The sequence below is a fragment of the Dermacentor albipictus genome, chromosome 4 (assembly GCF_038994185.2).
Source record: "Dermacentor albipictus isolate Rhodes 1998 colony chromosome 4, USDA_Dalb.pri_finalv2, whole genome shotgun sequence".
In the NCBI taxonomy this organism is placed as follows: Eukaryota; Metazoa; Arthropoda; class Arachnida; order Ixodida; family Ixodidae; genus Dermacentor; species Dermacentor albipictus.
The window spans coordinates 120,784,578-120,805,338 of NC_091824.1; the positions used below are offsets into that span (position 1 = coordinate 120,784,578).

At 40.0% G+C, this 20,761-nt stretch overlaps 1 protein-coding gene across 26 annotated transcripts in view; it reads left to right on the forward strand.

Annotated features, from left to right (window-relative positions):
• The window catches only part of l(1)G0196 (inositol hexakisphosphate and diphosphoinositol-pentakisphosphate kinase), a 73,808-nt gene that overhangs the window by 32,857 nt on the left and 20,190 nt on the right, over positions 1–20,761 (forward strand). For 16 of the 26 annotated variants that reach the window (XM_065449289.1, XM_065449287.1, XM_065449265.1 and 13 more), the window contains 8 exons: positions 931–1,040; positions 1,128–1,213; positions 4,370–4,492; positions 8,483–8,527; positions 10,585–10,706; positions 11,344–11,456; positions 17,404–17,479; positions 18,227–18,368. In XM_065449289.1, the coding sequence (XP_065305361.1) occupies positions 931–1,040; positions 1,128–1,213; positions 4,370–4,492; positions 8,483–8,527; positions 10,585–10,706; positions 11,344–11,456; positions 17,404–17,479; positions 18,227–18,368 (817 nt within the window). The remainder of the gene's footprint in view (positions 1–930; positions 1,041–1,127; positions 1,214–4,369; positions 4,493–8,482; positions 8,528–10,584; positions 10,707–11,343; positions 11,457–17,403; positions 17,480–18,226; positions 18,369–20,761) is intronic. The other 10 variants (XM_065449274.1, XM_065449281.1, XM_065449292.1 and 7 more) reach the window with 8 other exon arrangements.

A 20,761-nucleotide genomic window follows, 5' to 3' on the forward strand; every position in this document is an offset into this window, starting at 1 on the left:
TAAAATCCTACAGAATCGGGCTATTAGGGTAATTACATTTAGCTCGTATAACCACAACACCTCATACTTTAACGAATTAATCACATTCTTTCATTCACACAACTCGTTAAATATAACCTACATACCTTTTTGCTCTGTTAAATCGATTACACACAATGTGATAGCTTGATACCACAATCTTCTCTAATAAATACTAATATTACCAGGTTTGCAATAGATAGGAACTTCATTTTACCCAAAATACATACCAATTATAGCAAGCAGAGCGTCCATTTTTCATCTATCGCATTCTGGAACACACTACCATTAGATATAAAAACACTTAAAATTCATGAATTCAAGAATAACTAAAAGAATACATTCTGTCATATACTAGTGCCTAGTTCATGCTCAATACCATTCTTTCAGGGTGCCTTCATTTCATCTTCATTGTCATACCATTAGGTTTTTGTTTGATGTCCTTGCCATACATATATATTCGAGTTCGCAAATTATGCTGTGCACATCATGTCATTAGTACTGTGTCATCATGCTGTTAGTACTTTATTATTCGTCGATGAAATTATGTTACAGTGCTTTTTTATATGACATTTATGCACGTGTAGTTCTTTAGTCATGCTATTCATACTTGTTAATTCTTCCATGTTAACGATTTGTTGAAACTGCTGTAATTTTTGTTTTATTACGGGTACTTTGTAAAGGAGGTCCCATTGCAGTGTTTGACTTTGGGACCTCCTTCTGTATATTAAAATCTTAGTCTTTCTAATCATCATGATAAAACCGATTCTGATTCTGATTAGTAGGCCTAATTTAATGGTTGCCTATAGCATACTTGTAAAAAAATATATCTATGTATGACTTTTTTTTTGCCTGTTTATTTTTACTGCAGGCATTGCATTTAAATTATTCATCTCTGTTCTAAATTCGCAGGAAATATTGGACATATCACGCTTCCTTCTGAGTGAAATTGAGCACAAGTCTGATCCTGAAGTTGAAGAAAACAAAGTCAAGCTGGAGCAACTGAAATCTGTTCTTGAAATGTAAGGGCATTTTGCTCTTTGTTGTCGTTACTATAGTGATGCTCACAGTTTTCCTGCTTGCTCATTATTACGGTCATCTGCTTGCAGGTATGGACATTTTTCTGGCATCAACCGCAAGGTGCAGCTGAAATACCAGCCGAAAGGGAGGCCACGGCATTCGAGCAGTGATGAAGGCAAGTCAAAATGAGTAGACTACAGTCAGGCCTCCCTGTAACCTAATCACATCTGTCACAAAAGTTCTTTGTTATGTCTGATATTCATTATGAGCATGTATTCGTGACACGCCAGTAATGGTGAGAAAAAAATTTAATTTAATTCGTTATATATACGAGTTCATTATGTTCAGTTTCAACTGTGCGCCAGCAAAGGACTTTAGTGAAACCTCGCTTTAATGGTGCGCCTTTGCATAAAGCATTTCAATGAGGCAGAGTGTTCATGTGCTAGCAGTACAGGTAGTATTTGTTTGTTAATGTGTTGTAAATGAGCATTGTTGAATAATGCTCTAGTAAGAACTAGAGGGATAAATACAGGCTTGAAGGGGGGGGGGGGAGGGATCCGCACACTGTTTTCTTGTGCTGTCGCAGTAGCTCTGTACTACTACTTGAAAGAATATGGACGTTCACGTTAGAACTCGTGGGGTTATCAAGCCTCCTGTTAGACTAGGTGCTGTGATGTTTGCAAATTCCTAATGGGGTGGGCAATTGGCTGGCATGTATCAGTGTTGACCTTGTATATTTTATTCTATCTTTAACTGCATAAGGAAGTGTTCAGCACATGACATTGTCACTTGACACCATTGTACATTTGAATGTTTCATGTTTTTGCTCAACATCTTTTTCCATCACGCACCTTCGTGCCTTTATAATCTATAAGCTTGCCAAATTGCACCGTTTTGGCAAATCTAACCTATACTTCACCTCATCAATTCTGTGCAGTGCAGTGGAGGCTGCAGCTCATGTCAGCCAGTCAGTAACAGCCTGTTGCATGTTCCAGAGGAGGAAGAAAGGCTCGCCCAATAATCACTACCAGTCTTTTCATGACAGCTCCATTCAGATGGTGTTTCACAGAGAGTGATCATAAGTGTACTATGGAGGAGCCCTTCTTCCAGTTCTCTTTCTTCATTGACTGATGCTACCAATAACATTTGCTGTACTGCATGTAATTGGTTATACAGTCAAATTTTGTTACTATGAACCCCACGCTAATGAATTTCTCAAATTCATGAATATTTAAAAAAGTCCCCACCAGATTGCCTATATTTTCAATGTAAAAATATTTTAGAACTACAAATTTCGATGCAGCGCATATTTCAGAATTACGCACATAGTTTATTTTCCCCTTTATAACCGAGGAACATCAGTATTACGAATTTGGCTAAAAGTAACAGTGCCACAACCCTCGCGTGAAACAAACCACGAGTGCAGTAGCTATCATCATCACCATGTAGAGTGCCAACTGTTTCACCACAAACTTCGCCAAGAACATCGCGACCAAGATTTGGCAATGTTTGCGCGAGATCCAACGATGAATGCAACTAGCGACGGCGCCAAGAAGAAGCAAAAGCAGCTTTCACTGCAGGACAGATTGGACGTATTGCAGGAAATCGACACAGGGAAAAAGGAAATTGACATGTGCAGACAATGCGGCATTCTCCCATCAACCGTCGCAACTATTTCGAAGGACCGAGACAAGGTTGTCAAGCTTCACCGGGAATTGCAACTCGCTCCTACGAGGTAATGGCTGCGACTGGGAAGCTTTCAAAGTGTGGGCCAAGCTGTTCTCACATGGCTCAAAGATGCTAGACTGCAAAACGTTACCGTGTCTGGCCCAATGCTCCAAGAAAAAGCACACAAATTTGCCAATGCACTTGAAATAACTGGATTCGACGCCAGAGTGGGTTGGCTTTTTTGTTTCCACCACAGGAACGGAATAACTTGGCAGGTAGTCTCAGGCGAGGAAAAGCAGCTGACAGAGAAGGCGCAGATTCCTGGTGCAATGATAATTTTCTGGAGGTGGCTGAATTGTACTCTGAAGACATTATTTTCAACATGGATGAGACCACATGTTTTTATCAGCTCCTGCCAGACCAGACGATTCACTTCAAAGGGCAGCAGTGCAAAGGAGGGAGGAAGTCACATCTTCACGTGACAGTCCTGCTCTGCTGCAGTGCAACAGGCATGAAGAAAATTAAACCACTCGTCATCGGCAAGTACACGAAACCTTGCTGCATGAAAAACGTCATGTCGTTACCTTACGACTACTGCACCAACAAATGAGCCTGGATGACCAGAGAACTATTTTCCAAGTGGCTCATCAAACTCGGCGACCAAATGAGGAGGGATGACCGAAGAATTCTACTGGTTGTCGGCAACTGCTCTGCTCACTTTGTGAATGTTCGCTTCACGCACGTTCACTTGGATTTTTCTGCCGCCAAACAACACGTCCTTGCTGCAAACCCTAGACCAAGGCATTATAAAGAGCGTGAAAGCAGAATTTTGTAAACGCCTTGTGCAGCGGTTGATTACCAACCTCCACCTAAAGCAGCCGACTGCAATCAATATTCGTCAGGCAGCGGAAATGCTCATAGGAGCTTGGTGGAACTTGAAGGTGTCTATCATTAACAACTGCAGGCGAAAAGCAGAGATTGTCAAAGTGCCTGTGCAGCTTGAAGATGACCTGGAGGTGACCGACAACAACCCAGGATACCTGTAGACTGAGGTTACGGAACAGCTGTCCACCTTCTCTTCCTTCGATGACTACATGGAGAGCGACAGTGCAGCACTAACGGTGGTGGACCTGACAACCAAAGAGATTATTAACTGCATTCGCGACTTCTCCAGTCACGATACGATCATGACCCGAAGGAAGACAACTGTGGGTCACTGAACACAGAAGATGAGGTCGTGTCGAACATTGATGCTTTAGTGCACATGAACAAAAACTGCAATTTCATCTCTCGGTGCAAAAGATGTAGATGCATTCCTAATTAGTCATGCGTGCTGCACGCGGCAGAACAAAATCACTGATTTCTTCAAATAAAGCAGCTTTGAAGTGAGCGAAACATTTTTATTTGAGAGTATGCTTGTCTGCACATGCATCTACTGCCAAGGTACGTCATTTTCATTCCTAAATTAATCCACTGGCTTATAACCGCAAATTTTTCATTACAACAATATTTCAAAATAATGGAATGATTTTCGGCGGTCCCGCGTGATTCATTATATCGAGATTTGACTGTATGTGGCATTGTAAAGCCTGTATAGATAGTTATTGTCCACCTCCTTTCTTTCTTCTTCTTACAACTTCGGGTGTGCATTGTTGCTCCTCAGACTACCCTAGGGAGCCCTCACTGGTACTCATCCTGAAGTGGGGGGGTGAGCTGACGCCAGCAGGCCGTGTGCAGGCAGAAGAACTGGGCCGAGTCTTCAGATGTATGTACCCAGGTGGACAAGGTACGCTTGGCAGCTCGGTCTCGTTGGTACTGGCACATTGCTAACCCTACCAGCACGAAGCCCAGCGCCCTCACTGTTTGATCCCCACTGCATGTGGAAGCCGACGATTGCACCCGGGGTCAGATCAGAACAACATCAGTGCGCCCTTGTTGGCATGTCATCGTCCCTTGCCCAGAGCAGCGTTTCTTGAAACTCTTCATTTTCACTGAATTCCTCATCTGCTTATAGGTCATGCAATTACCCAGCCTTGATTTTGCACGAGTCTGCGCCAGCTTAGCTCACCAAGACTTGCAACTTTTTTCATGCAAATACCTTTTAAGGGGCGCTCTCTGTTTCATAAAGAAAGCACTTTAGGTCAGTTAGAGTGGATGACAGTCCTGTTAATGTTTGAGTGGAATCTTGCACCTAGTGTAATGACTTGAAAAAATTACCAGTGGTCTAATTATCATAATTGACTAGGTGACAAGGGTAGAAAAATGAAGGTGAGTGCTGCAGAGGGTCAGATGGAGCAGTGAGAATATAAAATTTTCAAACATGAGGTGGGACTGAGGGAACTGGAAACCTGCCAAGGTGGCTCATTGGCTGTATCATTCTGCTACTGAGCATGTGGTCAGGGGTTCAATTCCTTGGGTTCCATGCAAGAACACTCACATACTTAGATTTAGGTTCACATTCAAGAACCCTAGGTAGCTGAAATTAAACTGGGGGCCTCCCTCCACACAAACGCACTATGGCATCTGTCATAGCAAATGAGCTACATTGCGACATTAAAACACCAGGATTTTATTTGTTGGTAAGGTGTATGTAGCTGGAGCTCTGTTAGAAACAGTGTAATAATGATGAGAGTAAAAATCTTGCAGTACTATGATAGCATAAAGAGGTTCAAAGAAACCTGTGATGTGGCCCTGGGTGCATGCTATTGACTGAAATAGTACTCCATTTTGGCCCTTGTAGTTGTAGCTCTTAGTGAATGCCACCTCTGAATTCTGCCTTTAGCTGTAGCCCACATGTGCGAGTGACCCAAGTACTGTTCCTATAGACCCAATTGATTTGCATTCACTTCTGTCTTTAATTTTTTCCCAAAATGTGCCGGTACTACAAGACCGTTGTGTTCGCTTGCTCCTTTCCGACATTCACCTTGCTTCTTTGAACTACTGTATTTACAACTAGCTAGATTTCTTAACAGTATCAGACTTAAAGGGACTCTGAACAGGCTTTCAAATTTGAAGATTTACGATGGTTTGCAAGGCTGCCATAGTATAATTGAAGTTATTTGCTCAATTGTGCATATAGCAACACTGCAGTCATCATTTAAATTTTTATCTTAGCTCTGCCTCGTTCACGCAGACGATGTTAACACAGGGGTCACATGAGCGTTCTATTCGAATCATGCACTTCCCCAACACCCATGATGACGTCATGATTGTCTTCATCATCAGAGCCTGTTAACTGACCCACGACATCTCCCACAGACACTGCTGCTCCTCCTTGCTAAACTAAAGCAGCTTACGGTGATTTACGGCCTTTTAAACTATGCTTTTCGTATTTAAGAAGTGAAAAACTATAATAATTCACTGAACGCTCACTTTTTCCGAAAAGTGCTTCAGCTGCTTAAGGCATGAACCAGTTCTAACAGATTATTTACTTATTTTTTCTTGCATAATTTTTCGCTAGCACTAAAGCATATGTCTCTTCAAGCCACTATATTTTCTTGCAGAGAGGTCCTTTAACCCTTTGAGGGTTGTATGTTTGTTGAAAATAAAGTCCTCTCTCTTCTATTGCTGAGTTGCATAGTATAAAGCTGCTTTTTCATCATAAGAATATTAAATTAATGTAACCATGACGTCTGTCCTAGTACTAGCTCTGTATTGAAATTTAAAACAAAAGACAAGATTGTAAAAGCTCTTACTGATCCTCAGGAGTGGGCAACACCTTTCAATAGTTGCCTTGTCTCAAGCTGGTTCAAATTTTCGTACTCACAATCTGTGCCATATATTTACGTCGGCAATGTTTTGGGGTTGGTGTGCGGCATTGTACATGTACAACAGTGACCATCAAAAGGTTAACAGAAATTAACGTAATTTCTTGCTGAAGCTCAAGCCTCTGCCTTTATTTGGAGACAGTTGTGTGAACCCAAATGCAAGTTATACATGCTTCATCTGTCAGCTTTTAGTGAACCGGCTATAACAAGTTTGTAACATTCCTCAGATGTATGAAAATACAGGCTTAAGCAAACTCTGATCGCTTTCCCACTGCTTTTTGGATGAGTCGGAGAGATTGCCGACTTGTTAGATTAAGTACGTACTTATCATTTCATCCCTTTATATAGTACACAGAATAAGTGACAGAGTTCATCTAATTTAATAGCCTTTAAAGTAAATACAGTACTGCATGAGTGTTTGTTGTGTGTTCATGAATTTGTCAAACTGTGTCACGTGTTTACGATTGTTCTTTTGTTTGCTCCAAAGTGTTGTCATCTTTCCTCCCAATCGCTGCTGAGGCTTTTGTTACTGCTGATGTGTGGTTGTCATTCGATGTGCATTTTTTCTTTTTTTTCTTTTGCTTGTTGTTGTGCTACTGCAAGGCCTTTGCTACTCACCAGTCTGATGCAAATTTAGACTTAATGCACCTTGTTATCTTTTCACATAGTTCATTAATAATTCACAGTCCGCTGCGTAAATATGCTTGCGTAACCTTTAGTAACAGTCTCGCAAAATTCTATTATGGAGTCACTTGCATCTTTCAAGCTCATGTCCAGTCATTCTGCATGTTAGGTAATTACTGCAGCTAAAAAACTAAGCTTGAATAATTGGTAGTAATAATTTAATAATCAGCTGCACTGATGCCTTGGTCAGATTGAGTAAATCCACTGCATCCCACATGACCGCAGCAGACTCCGAGGCACATAGTCAGCCTCCTGTTGCATCTGTACTGTTAGGAAGTTTTCCAGAGAAAGGCAAAATTACATTCACCGTCTCCAGAACTTTCTAGTAGTACTACCAGGCATTCAAAGGGCATGACATGATGCTCATGGATAGATTCTCGCATGTCCAACTTAAGATCGTAACTGAATGTGATATCCAGCAGCAACAGGAGCCACTTTACCTTGATAAAAAGCTATCTTCAAGCAGTTGCAAAGTTATTAAGGGGCACAGTCACCTTAATTGACTTTTGTGACTTGAATCAATCAGTTGCGGAAAAGAAGCTAATTGTGGTTAATGTGTGGGAGGAATAAGGGGATCCGAGGGGCTCAATTTTTTATTCGTCACAAACATACAAAGAAACGTAAATAAATGTTTCATGGTTAAAGCATAAATCAGTTTTGGCATATCATTATATGCATTGCACATCAGTTGCTTTTGGTCTCCTTGTACATATCACTATGTTGAGCAGCTTAGCTTAATAGAAAAAGTAATTAGAAGTTCCCTTGTGAGTGCTCGAGCTTTCAGGAACATTTTCATATAACGGCAGAACATATCTTATTCTTTCTTCCTTGAGAAAGAGCTTTGCCACTCTTAAAGCACTTGATGTGGTTTATACCAGCCATGACAACGCTATGGCATTCCGCTATCACGCACAATGAGATAGGTTCAATTCCCAGCCGTGGCTGCTGCATACCAATTGATGCAAGCTGCAAGAACACTCGTGTGCTTGTATTTACATGTGCATTTAACAAACTCCAAGGAATCAAAATTAATTTATTTTATTTCCTCACAGCCAGCTGTGCACTTTTGGGATGTAAGCCGTCGAGTAATGCTTTTCTCCTTGGTCCCTTTCACAAGATGTAACTTGTGATGAAAAAATCAGATAAATGAATAAAGACTCCATCAATAAAACAATTCACATTACTTGGCAATGCTTTGATAGCGGGCAGTTAGGCGGTGAGCAAGGGAGGGCCTTGCATTGTGCACTACACACTTTTTCTACTTTGCCAGCATTTGTTTGAAATATTCAGTTGCTGCTTGTTCTCCGCACGCCCTTCGTGAATAGTGGAATGCCATCAACCATTCTCAACGGCTTCAATCGAAGAAACGAGTGAGCATGACAAAAGACCTTTCTCATGCTTCCCTAGCCTCAATAATGCCAAAATATCTTTACGCTTAGTGTCATATGTTTCTTTTGAGATATGTCTAGAAATTGCTCTTTGGCAGTGATTAAATGTTGTGTTTTTAAAGCAATTTTAATATCAAGCTTGGTCTCTTTGAACAGAAACTGTCTAGATGTTACAGTAGATAAAGTTGTCTGCCAAAAGACTGGTACTAACTACCAGGGGTCATTTTTGTCGAGTAGAAGTAGGTTTTCATGGTGCCATACTCTTGTTGCTAGAGGCAGGTCAAGAGTGCATCTATGATACCAAATCACTTGTGTGTATCATGTCTATAAAGCTTCCTCGGAAGTTTGAAGGAAGCATTACGTTTTGTATACTTGCTGTGTTCGTCTAGCTTGCATTGAGTGCCCATAAGTGGGCACTCAATTTACAGAAATTGATTGTACAACTTTAGGGAGCATGTACTTGAATAAAGATTTATACTGAAGTTCTTTATTTTCTAACAATGATTGACTATTTAAAAGCTGATTAGGTGTTATGCACTTTACAACCTAATTTTGCCATATTACTGATCTCAAGTTTTCTGAGGCATCACAAATGCCTACTGCTTCAGAATAGGGCCAAGGCTGACATACACTTATAGTGCAATAATCATAACAACGCTTTCAGTGTTCTTCTGTACATATTAATCTGCCTCTAGGTCATAGATTCTCAGGCATGAGAACATGGGTAATTGAATCGTTGTTAGCACACCATGCTGTTTTTTTTGTTGTTGTTTTTCCTCATTCTTAAGCAGTTTAGTTTCTTGTTTTTCTTTTTTTTCCCCCATTTTCTATTGCAACTTCCTGGAAAAAGACTACTGTCTATAACTAAGATGTCATTCCCTAAAAGTCAGTCATGTCGGCAGAAACAAAATAAAATGAATTATTCGGGCAAAAGCCAATAGCAAATTTTCTTGTGCTAAAACTGCAGGGCAAATGCTTTCTATAACCATTTTTAGCCACTTAAAGAAAGCCTATATTCATTGGCAAGTAATAAACGAGTTCAAGACATCAACAAAACAAGGATTTGATGAGCTGTACTTGTCAAAAAGCATTTGACAGAAATCACTTTGTTGAGAGAGATTTGTCATCTGTGTGGCAAACTTTAATGGCACAGAGCAAAATAGGAGTGCTGACTCGCCTGATAAGGTGTTCCAACTTGTGTCCCAAAGAGCCAGCCACTTTGAGGCTCAACTCACAGGTGGCTCACACCCAGAGCTGCATAGCCTGCAGTGGGCTTTAAGTGCTTGTCCCCTCTTTGTCCTTCCTTTTTTGTGATCACGCTTTGCCGCTAAGTTCATTGCTGTTTGACATGTACCAACTAGCCCAACAACAAGTGCTACTAAAGACAAGGTGCCTAGCACCCTGGAAAACAGAGGAAACGTAGTATTGTCAGGAATGTTTCAAGCACATGGAAAAGCCGTGGAATTGGCAGGAGATGTTTCAAAGAAATTCTCTGTATCAGGGAAGGACAAAGTGAAATTGATACATTCACAGAATTCTGTGTATTGGCTTATGCCCAAAGAGTAACTCCACCCAAGAAATTTCTCGTAATACACTGCATTTCTGAGACAACCGCAGACAGAGTTGTCATCACGAAAGTTTGAGCAGAAGTTTTAAGTGTTGGTCAGGGATGGTTAGCTGGATTCTTCTTTTTTTCTTTGTTTTCCTGAGCACTAATGCATAAATTGTTGGTGTCGAAGCTCATCAAGCTCTACCTCTTAGTCTGTCACTTTTTGAGCCGCTGAAATTCTCCTCAAATAGTTCAGAGAAACATGTAAAAATTGGGGAATTCAGACAGAGTTACTCACTAAATATGTTTCAAGAAACCGTACCGTCAGCTGTATTTACATGACCGCAGGGTGTCCGACATTGTAGCCAGGAATTAGACACTTTGGTCTGACTGTGTGCTTCCGTAACGTTGAGAATGGTTTTTGTCTGGACAAACCACTAGGGGGCTACATTGTGCTGTTATTATTTTATGATGCGCTGACCGACTTTAGGTGAATACGCTGGCACTCGAGGACTGGGATTGCTGCGGCTCCACAGCACCTACCGCCATGACCTCAAGATATATGCCTCGGACGAGGGCAGAGTGCAAATGACGGCTGCAGCTTTTGCCAAGGCAAGCAGAGAATCCTTTTATATATGCATACTGCTATGTAACTGTAAAAGATTGCAGAGAAGGGCACATTAGGAGGGTGTCTACCATCAAGGAAAACCTGCAAAGCCTGTAATTATTATGGGATTATTATGGGATTATGGATTTTTCACTTCTGAAAAATTTTGTGGAAAAAACGGGGCCTTCTCACTTCAATTACTTTGAATTGAAGAAAGTAATGCTTAAGATAGGCATGGTGAGGATAAGGGCACATTGGAAAGTTTTCAACTGAACCTATGCAATCTACAGTAATGGTGCCTTTTGTTGGTTTTGTGAGTATTATCCTGGCTGAGTGGTTGGTGTATCATGAAGCACACCATTAGGTCAATTCTGATAGTGCATCCCAAATTTTACTGGTAGTAGTTGTTGAAAGTTATGGGCTGGCATAGTAACCTAGCAAGCTATAGCCCACTATCTCTTATGCCTGAACCTCCAGTGTCATAGACTGCCAAATAATTTTTATAAAAGGTCAGGGAAAACCTTCAATAATTAGGGAACTTGAAAATGCCACTGTAGTAGACACGCTGTTGTAATTGTGATTTTTCTGTGCTGGAAGTATGTTAACGGCTGGCTTGAACAGAGGAATGTTCTCTGCTATTAGGGTCTTCTGGCTTTGGAAGGTGAACTGACGCCAATTCTTGTCCAAATGGTTAAGTCGGCAAACACGAACGGGCTACTGGACAACGACTGTGACTCCAGCAAGTATCAAAACATGTGAGTTGAAAACTTTGCTATGATGGTTGGAAGGAGATCTGCGCGGGGGTGATAAGAGTTTCATTTCTCACTGACTATTAAGCTCTTACTGCTGTTTTACTGGCAGTATCCAGTGTTCACTGGCCTGCAGTGTTACTCCGAACATTTTCAAGTTCCACTAGGTTGTCAAATTCTGCCATGTTTGTGTTTTGAGCCAATCAGAGCTGTCCTGTCAGCCAATCAGAGCCATTAAGATGGGCAAGTTGACAATGTGGCAGACTTCGACAGTGTCCCAAAAATAGCACTCACGCTTAGGATTTAGGTGTGATAGGCTCTTATGAGAAGTTCATTGTGATCATTATCATCTGCATTCTGGTACATAAAAATTTGCTGTCTTCATGATCACCAAAAGAAAAAAAAGGCTATAAGGTGTTTTTGAAGCATGACCTCATGCCACTGTTTACAGCGATAGTGAAGTGTTCACCCCACTTAACTTTCAGAACGACAAATTTTTATAATTCGTCATTATGGCTTGTTGCTATTTGTACCTTGTTGCTGTGGTAAACTTACGCATAGCATGAAATCAGATGGGGGAAACAGCTTCCACTCATTACAGTTGCACTGCCGCTGTGCTTGAGTCTCTTTATATAATTTTTGTCGCAACTGATTATAAACAGTGTGTGCATGTATTAACATGGCAAGCTGGGTGAGTTGATGATTGAACGTGTTCCTAAGGGTAGGCAGTGCAACCCGGACAAAAAACAAAAGGAAGTACACAATACGAGTGCACTGTGCTCGTATTGTGTACTTCCTTTTGTCTTTCGTCTGGGTTGTGCTGCCCACCCCTAGGAACGTGTGCATGCGGTATACTTAACATACCTTTTTATTTTAGTTGTAGTATAGTCACATTCATTCTTTACAAGATGACGGTGCATGTTTGCTTCCATTAAAATCACTTTCGGGTTGCCTTGCTGTGGAGCCATTACATTGTGCCCTTTGAGATTACTTTTACATTGACAATACTGCTTAAATATCAACATACAACCTATATTTGGGGTAGCAGTGGGGTGAGGTTACAAGAAATATGCTTCCACTAGAATTATTTATTGCTTCTTAGTACAATGTGACTGTTAAGAATCCTGAGAAACTACTTAAAAATCCTCCATACAGGTACCTGAAGGTACTATGGAGGTTGTGGGAGTTAGCTAGGCATGGCACATGGTCTATGGGCAAAGAGACATATGTAGAATGGACAGAGGGCCGTAAAATGCATTTTGACTTTGATTTTCTCTTAATACGTGAGCATTTGTACATTTTGAAAGTTTATAATGCAAAATGTTTGCATATGATTTTTCATTGAAAGTGCATTTGTACCATTTATTGAAGCAGTCCTATATTAAACAGCTTTTGTGAATGGTTGGAGCCACATGCCTTAGTGACATGTATGTAAGATGTAAAAATGTTGCTTAAATTGCATGTTTGAGATTAATTGGGTTTAGTTTGTCCAAGCGATCAAGTTGATGTTTAGCGCTCGTCCTGTCGTCCTCTCTGTCTGTCCCTGCTATGTTGCGCTAGTCTTTTGAATAATAATTAGTTTGTCCAGAGTTTGTAGAATACAGAAACATTGAAGTTTATGCAGCTAAACCTGTTTTACTTTCTTGACAATTTGAAGGGGTACAAAAATGATACAGAAGTAAGTAACATGCGGCATCACATTATTTGAGCTTAAGGTTGACATGCTGTCTCCTGAGCAACATCAAATCATGAATTCATATTTTTCTATAATAATTTAGACTATGTACCATGTGCAAAGGAATTTGATGTTGTGGTTGTTGAACGATATGCAACATTTTTTCATGCAATTGTGCACTTGCTACTGCACTTACTTCATGAAACATTTGCTTCTTTTGGCCTCAGTCAGATCAATCAGTACATATTCTAAAGTTTCACTTCAGAAAAAGAGTTTATACACTTTTATGATTTTCTTTTCTGCAGTATGTTATGATACGAAAGTCATGCCAAGGTTTCAATTTGGTTAATTTCATCAGTCAAGAACTTTATCTTGTGCACCTTTGTTTCTTATTCATATCTGCTGCACGCTGTGATGACATTTCGTTGTAGCACTGAAATTTGTTTTGACAGCAAGCCAGTTGATTTGCAGAAGCTCTGTTAATGCCACACACAACATCACATTTTTGTAAGAGAAAGAAAAGAGAAAAGAAGAAAAACCTGTTTACCATCTCACAACATCATTCCCTACAATAAGTCAGCCCATTGCAATAGTCATGTTTCTGCCAATTATTTGTCTGGTAAGGCTATGCTGGTGAAATTGATGCCATCACTTCAATCATCAGCTAGTTGGGGTGTAATTAGTTACTCTTTTCATTCTAGTGTATCATTTCTAGGTAGCCAGGAGTTCTGGCAGTAACCTTTTGACTTGGCTTATCAACTTTCATATTTATTCATTTATTTGTTCATTTTATTCGCAGAGTTAACATATGAAAAAATTCATGTCTGATCCTAATCTGATTCCTCTTTACTCTTACCTCTTCAGAAAGTATAGGCATCTGCTGCGATAGCTTAGTAGCTATGGTGTTGCGCTGCTAAGCTCAAGGTTGCACTTTCGATCCTGATGTGGTGGCCTCATTTCATTGGAGGTGAAATGCAAAAATGTGTACTCAGACTTACATGCACATTAAAAAATCCTAGGTGGTCAAAATTAATATGGAGTCCCCCACTAAGGCATGTCTCTCATAATCAGGTTGTAGTTTTAGCATGTAAATACAGCATAATTAAAAATAATCAAGAAAATAGAGGTTCAAGATGCATGTCTCTGTTACATTACTTTGCATTTAAATGCTATGTTCTTTACATCACTTGGGTACTACAAATTCCTTGTTTTTAAATCTTTTTGTTGGTCTTTTTTTTTCTTATAAATTTTTACTCTGTGCAGCTAAGATCAAGCTTACAAGATACATTATGGCTAGTTAAGACTCTTTTCTAGTAATTACCATAGGGATGTTATTTGAAAGTTACTCATCGAATTCACATTACAGCGCTCAAAAATTGTTGTGTAAAGCATTTGTTGACAGAACTATGTACCGGCACGTACCTCTAAGTTGCAGTGCCAAAGGAAACAGGTATTAAGTACTTCTGAGCTGTTTTCTGAAGCAGTTGTGCTATATTAAACTTTATTTTGTGAAAGCTAAGCTTTGCTTATGCTTCCATTCTATGCATTTGAACGGCCCCAATGTTTAGCTTGAATCATCATTATTTAAAGAACTAACGAGTGTATGATGGCAGTTTAATGATAGGAAGGTGAAAAAATGTGGTTTCTGTTTTAATATTGGACACTTTGTCATCCAGCTCTTATATAGTTGTGAACGGCATGACTGCCTTCTCTGCATGGTTACCTAGTATATTTTGTAGTGTTTAGAGTTGCATGAATGCACCATTATAAGAACGCTCAGACAACTCAATCATTGTGGGAATAAAATTCAGTATGTTTAATATTACCTGTTCTTTGCTGAGAACTGATACTTGTGGCTTCCTGTGTTGCGTTTATTCTTCTCCTATCTCAAAATTAATTTATTACTTGAACGTGCCATGTAATTTTGATGCTTACATGTTTGTAAAAAACAGTTGTGATTGTTTAGGACTTATTAGCAGCAAATTGGGACATTATATTAGTTCTGACAGTTTCTGTAGGTAATCGAAATGACTTGCTCTGTCGAAGGCTCACATAATCGTAAAATGATAGAACAGGGAGCCTTTTTAGAGCCCTAAAAGCAACTCCGGGGCTTCATTTTCCTTTTCTGAAATGTCTATTTACTCTTTTGTTACCGTGCCTACAGAAATTGATCAACTTAATCTGACAGTTTTCTTTACATGTTGTTAAACATTTCCGTTTAATTTTTTTATTAGCAACATCATGCACCATCTCAGATTACGACTGAATTTTAAATATTTGTTGGATTTGACAAGTTTTGGCAGATTGGGGAGTTCGGAAAAATAAAACTTTGACTGGAGGTATTGCTGAAATGAGCCTCCAGCATTCCTAGTGGTTCTATAAAAAAATGCAAAATTTCCACTTTGGTCAACTTGGCAACATAATATTTAATTTACAGCAGCAGGGAAAACACAGAAGCTTTTCTTGGGTTGTCAATTTTCTAATTTAATGGTGTCTCAAACAATGGCATATGCTCAAGAATGCGTGATATTTTCATAATTGTGTTTGACTAATATCAAGCACAACTTTATTTTCCTACACCATATGTACAAATCACTATAAGTAGTCCTTCCCATTTTTTTTGGTTTTCCCTTACTCAAGAGCATGCACTTGATCTTGGACTGTCCTTTGACCAAAGCTTGACTGGCTCTCTAATCTGCTCCTTGCCAGATGGTGTTCCACTGAACTCTCAACTTCCTTTGTAATCTCTTACATTTAGAATGTCACCTGTCGAAATGTTCTTATTCATTACTGCACAATATTGTGCAGCGCTCCACATTACTATACAAGACTGTACAGGAACTTAACAAAGCATGTGGAGATTTCAGCGCCAGTTGAATGCACAGTAGACCACCTGGCTTGCACAGGAAAGCTGATCGAACGCAATAATCAAATCTATAGAGGCTTCTGCATCCGCCTTGACCTGACAATAATTTCTGTGTGAGCCTCAAATTGACTAAAAAACGAACCAGGTGCGTGCAGCAATGTGTACAGATGATGCCTGTGTAATACACACTTACCTGCTTTTACATTTGCAAAGTTGTTCCTTTTCTACACAGCTATGGCAGTATATATGCGAACAAATCTTCATAGTAACTGTTTTTCGGGATCTGACATACAAAAGTTAGGAACTAGGAACCTGATACTAGGAACTGGGAACCATATCTTGTATATTTCAGATTTTCTTTTTTTACCCTCAGTACTTGTGCTAAAAATAGCAAATAATTACTTTCATTCGTGTTCCTCAAGGTGCTTCTTTGAACTTCCACATAAAAATTCTCAAATACTGTATGAGCAATTATTACTGCTATACATCCATTCAAAACACCAATGATCAGGCTAAAATTTTATGTATTGCAATATACATTGCACCAACTACGTCTTGAAATAACATGTTAAAACATAAAAGCACCGAAAGTGAGCACATTTCTAGTGGTAATGAAAAAGTTAATGTCAGAGAAACCTTAAGTGCATACTATCCCTTCTGTTCTTAACATTTATGCCAAACTGCACAGCCCAGTGATGTGCTGTTTATTTGGAAAAAAACTTTTAAAGTTTCATGCTGTACCTGTACATACTGCATCAGTACATTCCTCGCCTTTTATGTTTACTATATTGAAGCTGTTACACTTGGAAAGCTCCAAACTATCGCTCATTTTTGCCCATTTGAGACATTATGGAAAATTCCATTTGCAGTAACAAATAATACTTGCACTCATGAAATCTCTGTCAGCAATGCCAGCTGTGTCCTTCCTGTGGCATCTAGAATGGTGCCACGCAGCTTTTCTTTTTTCCACTGTTATTTCGTTAAATTATTTTAAATAGTACCTCAAGAACAACTTGGCACATTGAAGAAATGGAGTTTAAAATAAATACTCCTAGAGCCATCAAACTAAAATTTGCCAACAATTCACTGTTGTTCTTTATGTAAAGTTGTTAATTGGTATACAATTGTGTAAACCATTCAAATGAGTCAACACAGAAAGCCATAATGATGTTTGGCAAAGACTGTCACTTAGCGCTATGCAATTTCTGTCGTCTTCCTTGTTTCAACTGTTGTGTTGGCAGTTCCTGCAGACTTCAGCAGGCCACGTTTGCTCCCGGTAGCCATTTCTTTACAAAACTGCATGCTGTAGGTGATTTGGGCTGCGTATCCCTGACGTCTCTGTACGTTTCTGGGTCACTGACAGCCCCGAGAGAAGCATGCTTTTTGACCATATGTTCTGTATACATTGAAAGTCATTACAGGGTGAAACAGAGACTGCATGAAGCATTCCAGGTGGACCATGACTTCACGGAAGAGGACTTTGAAAAGGTACGGCGAGAGCAAGGCTTAGAATGAAAGTTATACCAAATATTGTGTAAAGGAGCCATTTGTGAATACCACTTCTGGCTTATTCATGCTCAAATTTCTCATAGGGGTGGCATTTTGCAACATATCTTGTTTAATATTCATATTTGCACACAGTGATTGCATGTGTCATCAAGAATAAATTTTAAAAAATGTGTCCCATGTGGCAGTGCATTCAAAAGCTTTTTATGGAAGGGCTTCCTTTAAATAACATGCCATGGAATGTGTGATGGCCTGCCATGGCGGCTCAGTGTTTGTGGAGTTCCACTGAAGAACACAAGGTCACAGGTTTGATTGCCAGGCTCGGTGGGTGCATATACATAGTCAAATGTAAGAAACGCTCATGCACTAAGGTTTAGGTGAGTACTTAAAAATCTGGTGTAGTCAAAATTAGTCTGAAGTCCTTCATTATGGCATCTCTCATAGTGCCAGTGTTGTTTTGGGACATTAATGCGCATGGCTGAATTAATCAGTCAATCAAACATGCCCCCTTATGTGTATGCCACATCTTGCTGAGAAAATTGTGTCCGTGTGTGTGCGTGCCTTTGTGTGAAGGGAGGTGCATGCATGCATGTGCATGTGATGTCTATAATGTCCCACTCATTTTTTTTTTTTTCAAGAGGGAAAATGCCATACTTTTGAGAGTGCTTCTATAAGCACGTAATTATAGGGGAGAACTTTTTGCTTTTTCTACTTTGTTTTAATTTGCAGCTCAACCCCACGCATGCACGATCCATTCAGAATGCTCTGCAGTTCATCAAAAATCCCGTCAAGGCATGTCAGCACGTGTATGAGATCATACAGGATCTGATCAAGCAGATCAAATGCCGCAAGGATGAAAGCAAGACCCACGGTAAGTTGACCCCCCAATCCTACTGTTCAAAGGTACTGCAGGTGCCACTGCTGTTGTTGATGCTCGTGAAAATGTTATTACTTGATGATGTTGTATGACACAAGGGTGTTGGAGGCCATAGGGAACAAGAACGAGTCAATTGAATGTGCAACATGTTGCGACAGATGCCCAGTAGTAGAATATTCGGGTGATGAACGAATTATAATAAAAAAGCTAAAAGAATAAGTGGACATAATACTGTAAATGTATAAATATATATTTAACGGGGCTAGAATGAAGAAATTAGAGATTGTAAAGTGATATTATTAAAAGTGATATTATTATTTGAGTCGTTAAAAACCAGTGCTGCCTGCTATCCTCAAGCAGATGATCCCTACATGTATGAAGGCTGCTAACACTGCCATAAATGTTAAAGGATGGTGCTACAGATTACAGTGAGAAAAAAGAAAAACACCAACTCTAGTAAAAAAAAAACTATGTTCATAAAAATAGTATGCGTGTGACATTACAGTTGAATCCCGCTATAACGAAATTCACGGTGCACGAAAAAAAATTCGTTCTCGCGGAACTTCGTTATCGCAAAAATTTGACGTGAAACGCAGAAAGAATTGCCCAAGCAGCAGCAAAGGCGTTTAATGCCAAAAATCTGTAAGCTTGGTTTGCTTACGCTTCACGGCGAGCAACGCCGTCACGCGATTGGCGTTACGCCGTCACGGCGTAACGCCAATGCTGGCTTTAAAATCATCAATGCCAAGTAGGCATGCATAGTTCAAGGCTTTCTGCTGGACGATGCTTCCGGACAGGGGGACGTTGCTGGCTCGTGCTTCCACAAACCACGCATGCACTGCTTTGTCCAACTCTTCATGGAGGGGCCGCGTCACCTTTTTGTGCTTCGAGGATGTGCCTGAAGCAAGTGCCATTCTCACGCTGTCCTTATTGCCTAGAATCGTTGACAGCGAACTTGCAGGAATTCCGAAGTCTTCAGCAATTGCCGCTTTCTTCCTTCCGCTTTCTGCTTGGGCGATTATTTGAGCTTTTTGCTCAAGGGAAAGAGTTTTGCGTTTTTTCACTTGCGTTGCCATCGTGTCCTGCGGATGAAAACTCGTCGTTGTCGAAGAGAAAGGCAGCGAGTGAACAACGCGACCACGACACAAAGCCAAAATGGCGGAACTGCAATCACGTGATTTCATGCTTAATGTGGCTTTGGATTTGACTTGGACTTCTCGCCAATAAAACTAGTTTCGGTTTCGATTTTGCACGCGAAAATTTCGTTGAAGCGGAAACGCTCTGCAAAAATGGTTCGTTGTGCAGAGAAATTTAGGCCATTAATTCTTATAGGATACTCGCGGGGAATAAAAAATTATTCGTTGTCGCGGAAATTTCGTTGTGGCGGTATTCGTTGTGGCGGGATTCAACTGTACTTTTCCTATTAGTGTCAGCAGCCTTGCTTACAGGCATTAGGAGTACATAGCATACCATCTAGAAGTATGTAAAACAGAATGGAGGTGATCACGGGCTTAAATCCCAGCCACGGCAGCTGTATCTAGATGGGTTGGAAAACAAGAGTGCTCGTGTACTTAGGTTTAGGTGCACATTAAAGAATGCCAAACAGTTGAAATGAATCAAGAGCCCACCAGTACGTTTCTCATAGCTTGTGTTTGCTTTCGGATGCTGAACCCCACTGCTTGATTTTATTTGGGAATGAAGATCAAGGGGGTTTCATTGACATTGTCACGAGTCTCCAGGCAAGCTTAATTGGTTATGAACATCCAAATGATGAAAATGGTGTATGCTATAGTGGTTAGTCATCTATCAAAATTTACACACAGGTTCCACAGTTCCCCAGTCATGCCAGATGTGCATGACTTGCTGATTGTGCAAAAGTTGATCAGTACATGTGGTAATTTTCTTGCCTCACAATTATTTTTTGCAGAAATCAAAAACTGCATCACTGCTCTGCGATTAAGAAAGAAGGAAAAGGGATAACTCATCCAATTTTGAAAGTCAAACATGCTCATGTATTGCCATGTTCAATATAGGTCTCGCTAATTCAATTACAAACAAAACTTTTCATGACAGCAAATTTTCTTGCATCTTGCATAAGTTTTACCGTGGTTGGATGCAACTGTCGCTTTATTATTTTCAAATACCAACCAGTTGTAGACATGTATACTATGATCCCCTGAACACCTAATTAGAATGCCTGCACCATTTGTGAACTAGAAAAGAAGGCATTTGCAATTATAATTTATCACTTGATGTGGCCTAATGTACTATATCAGCCGCAGATTTTCTTAAAAATGGCAAGTCTTATGGAAAGCAATAAAGGGGGCTAGTTGGTGAACGTTCATGGTTATATTGTGCTGAGTTTTACAGTGACAATATTAAGTGAA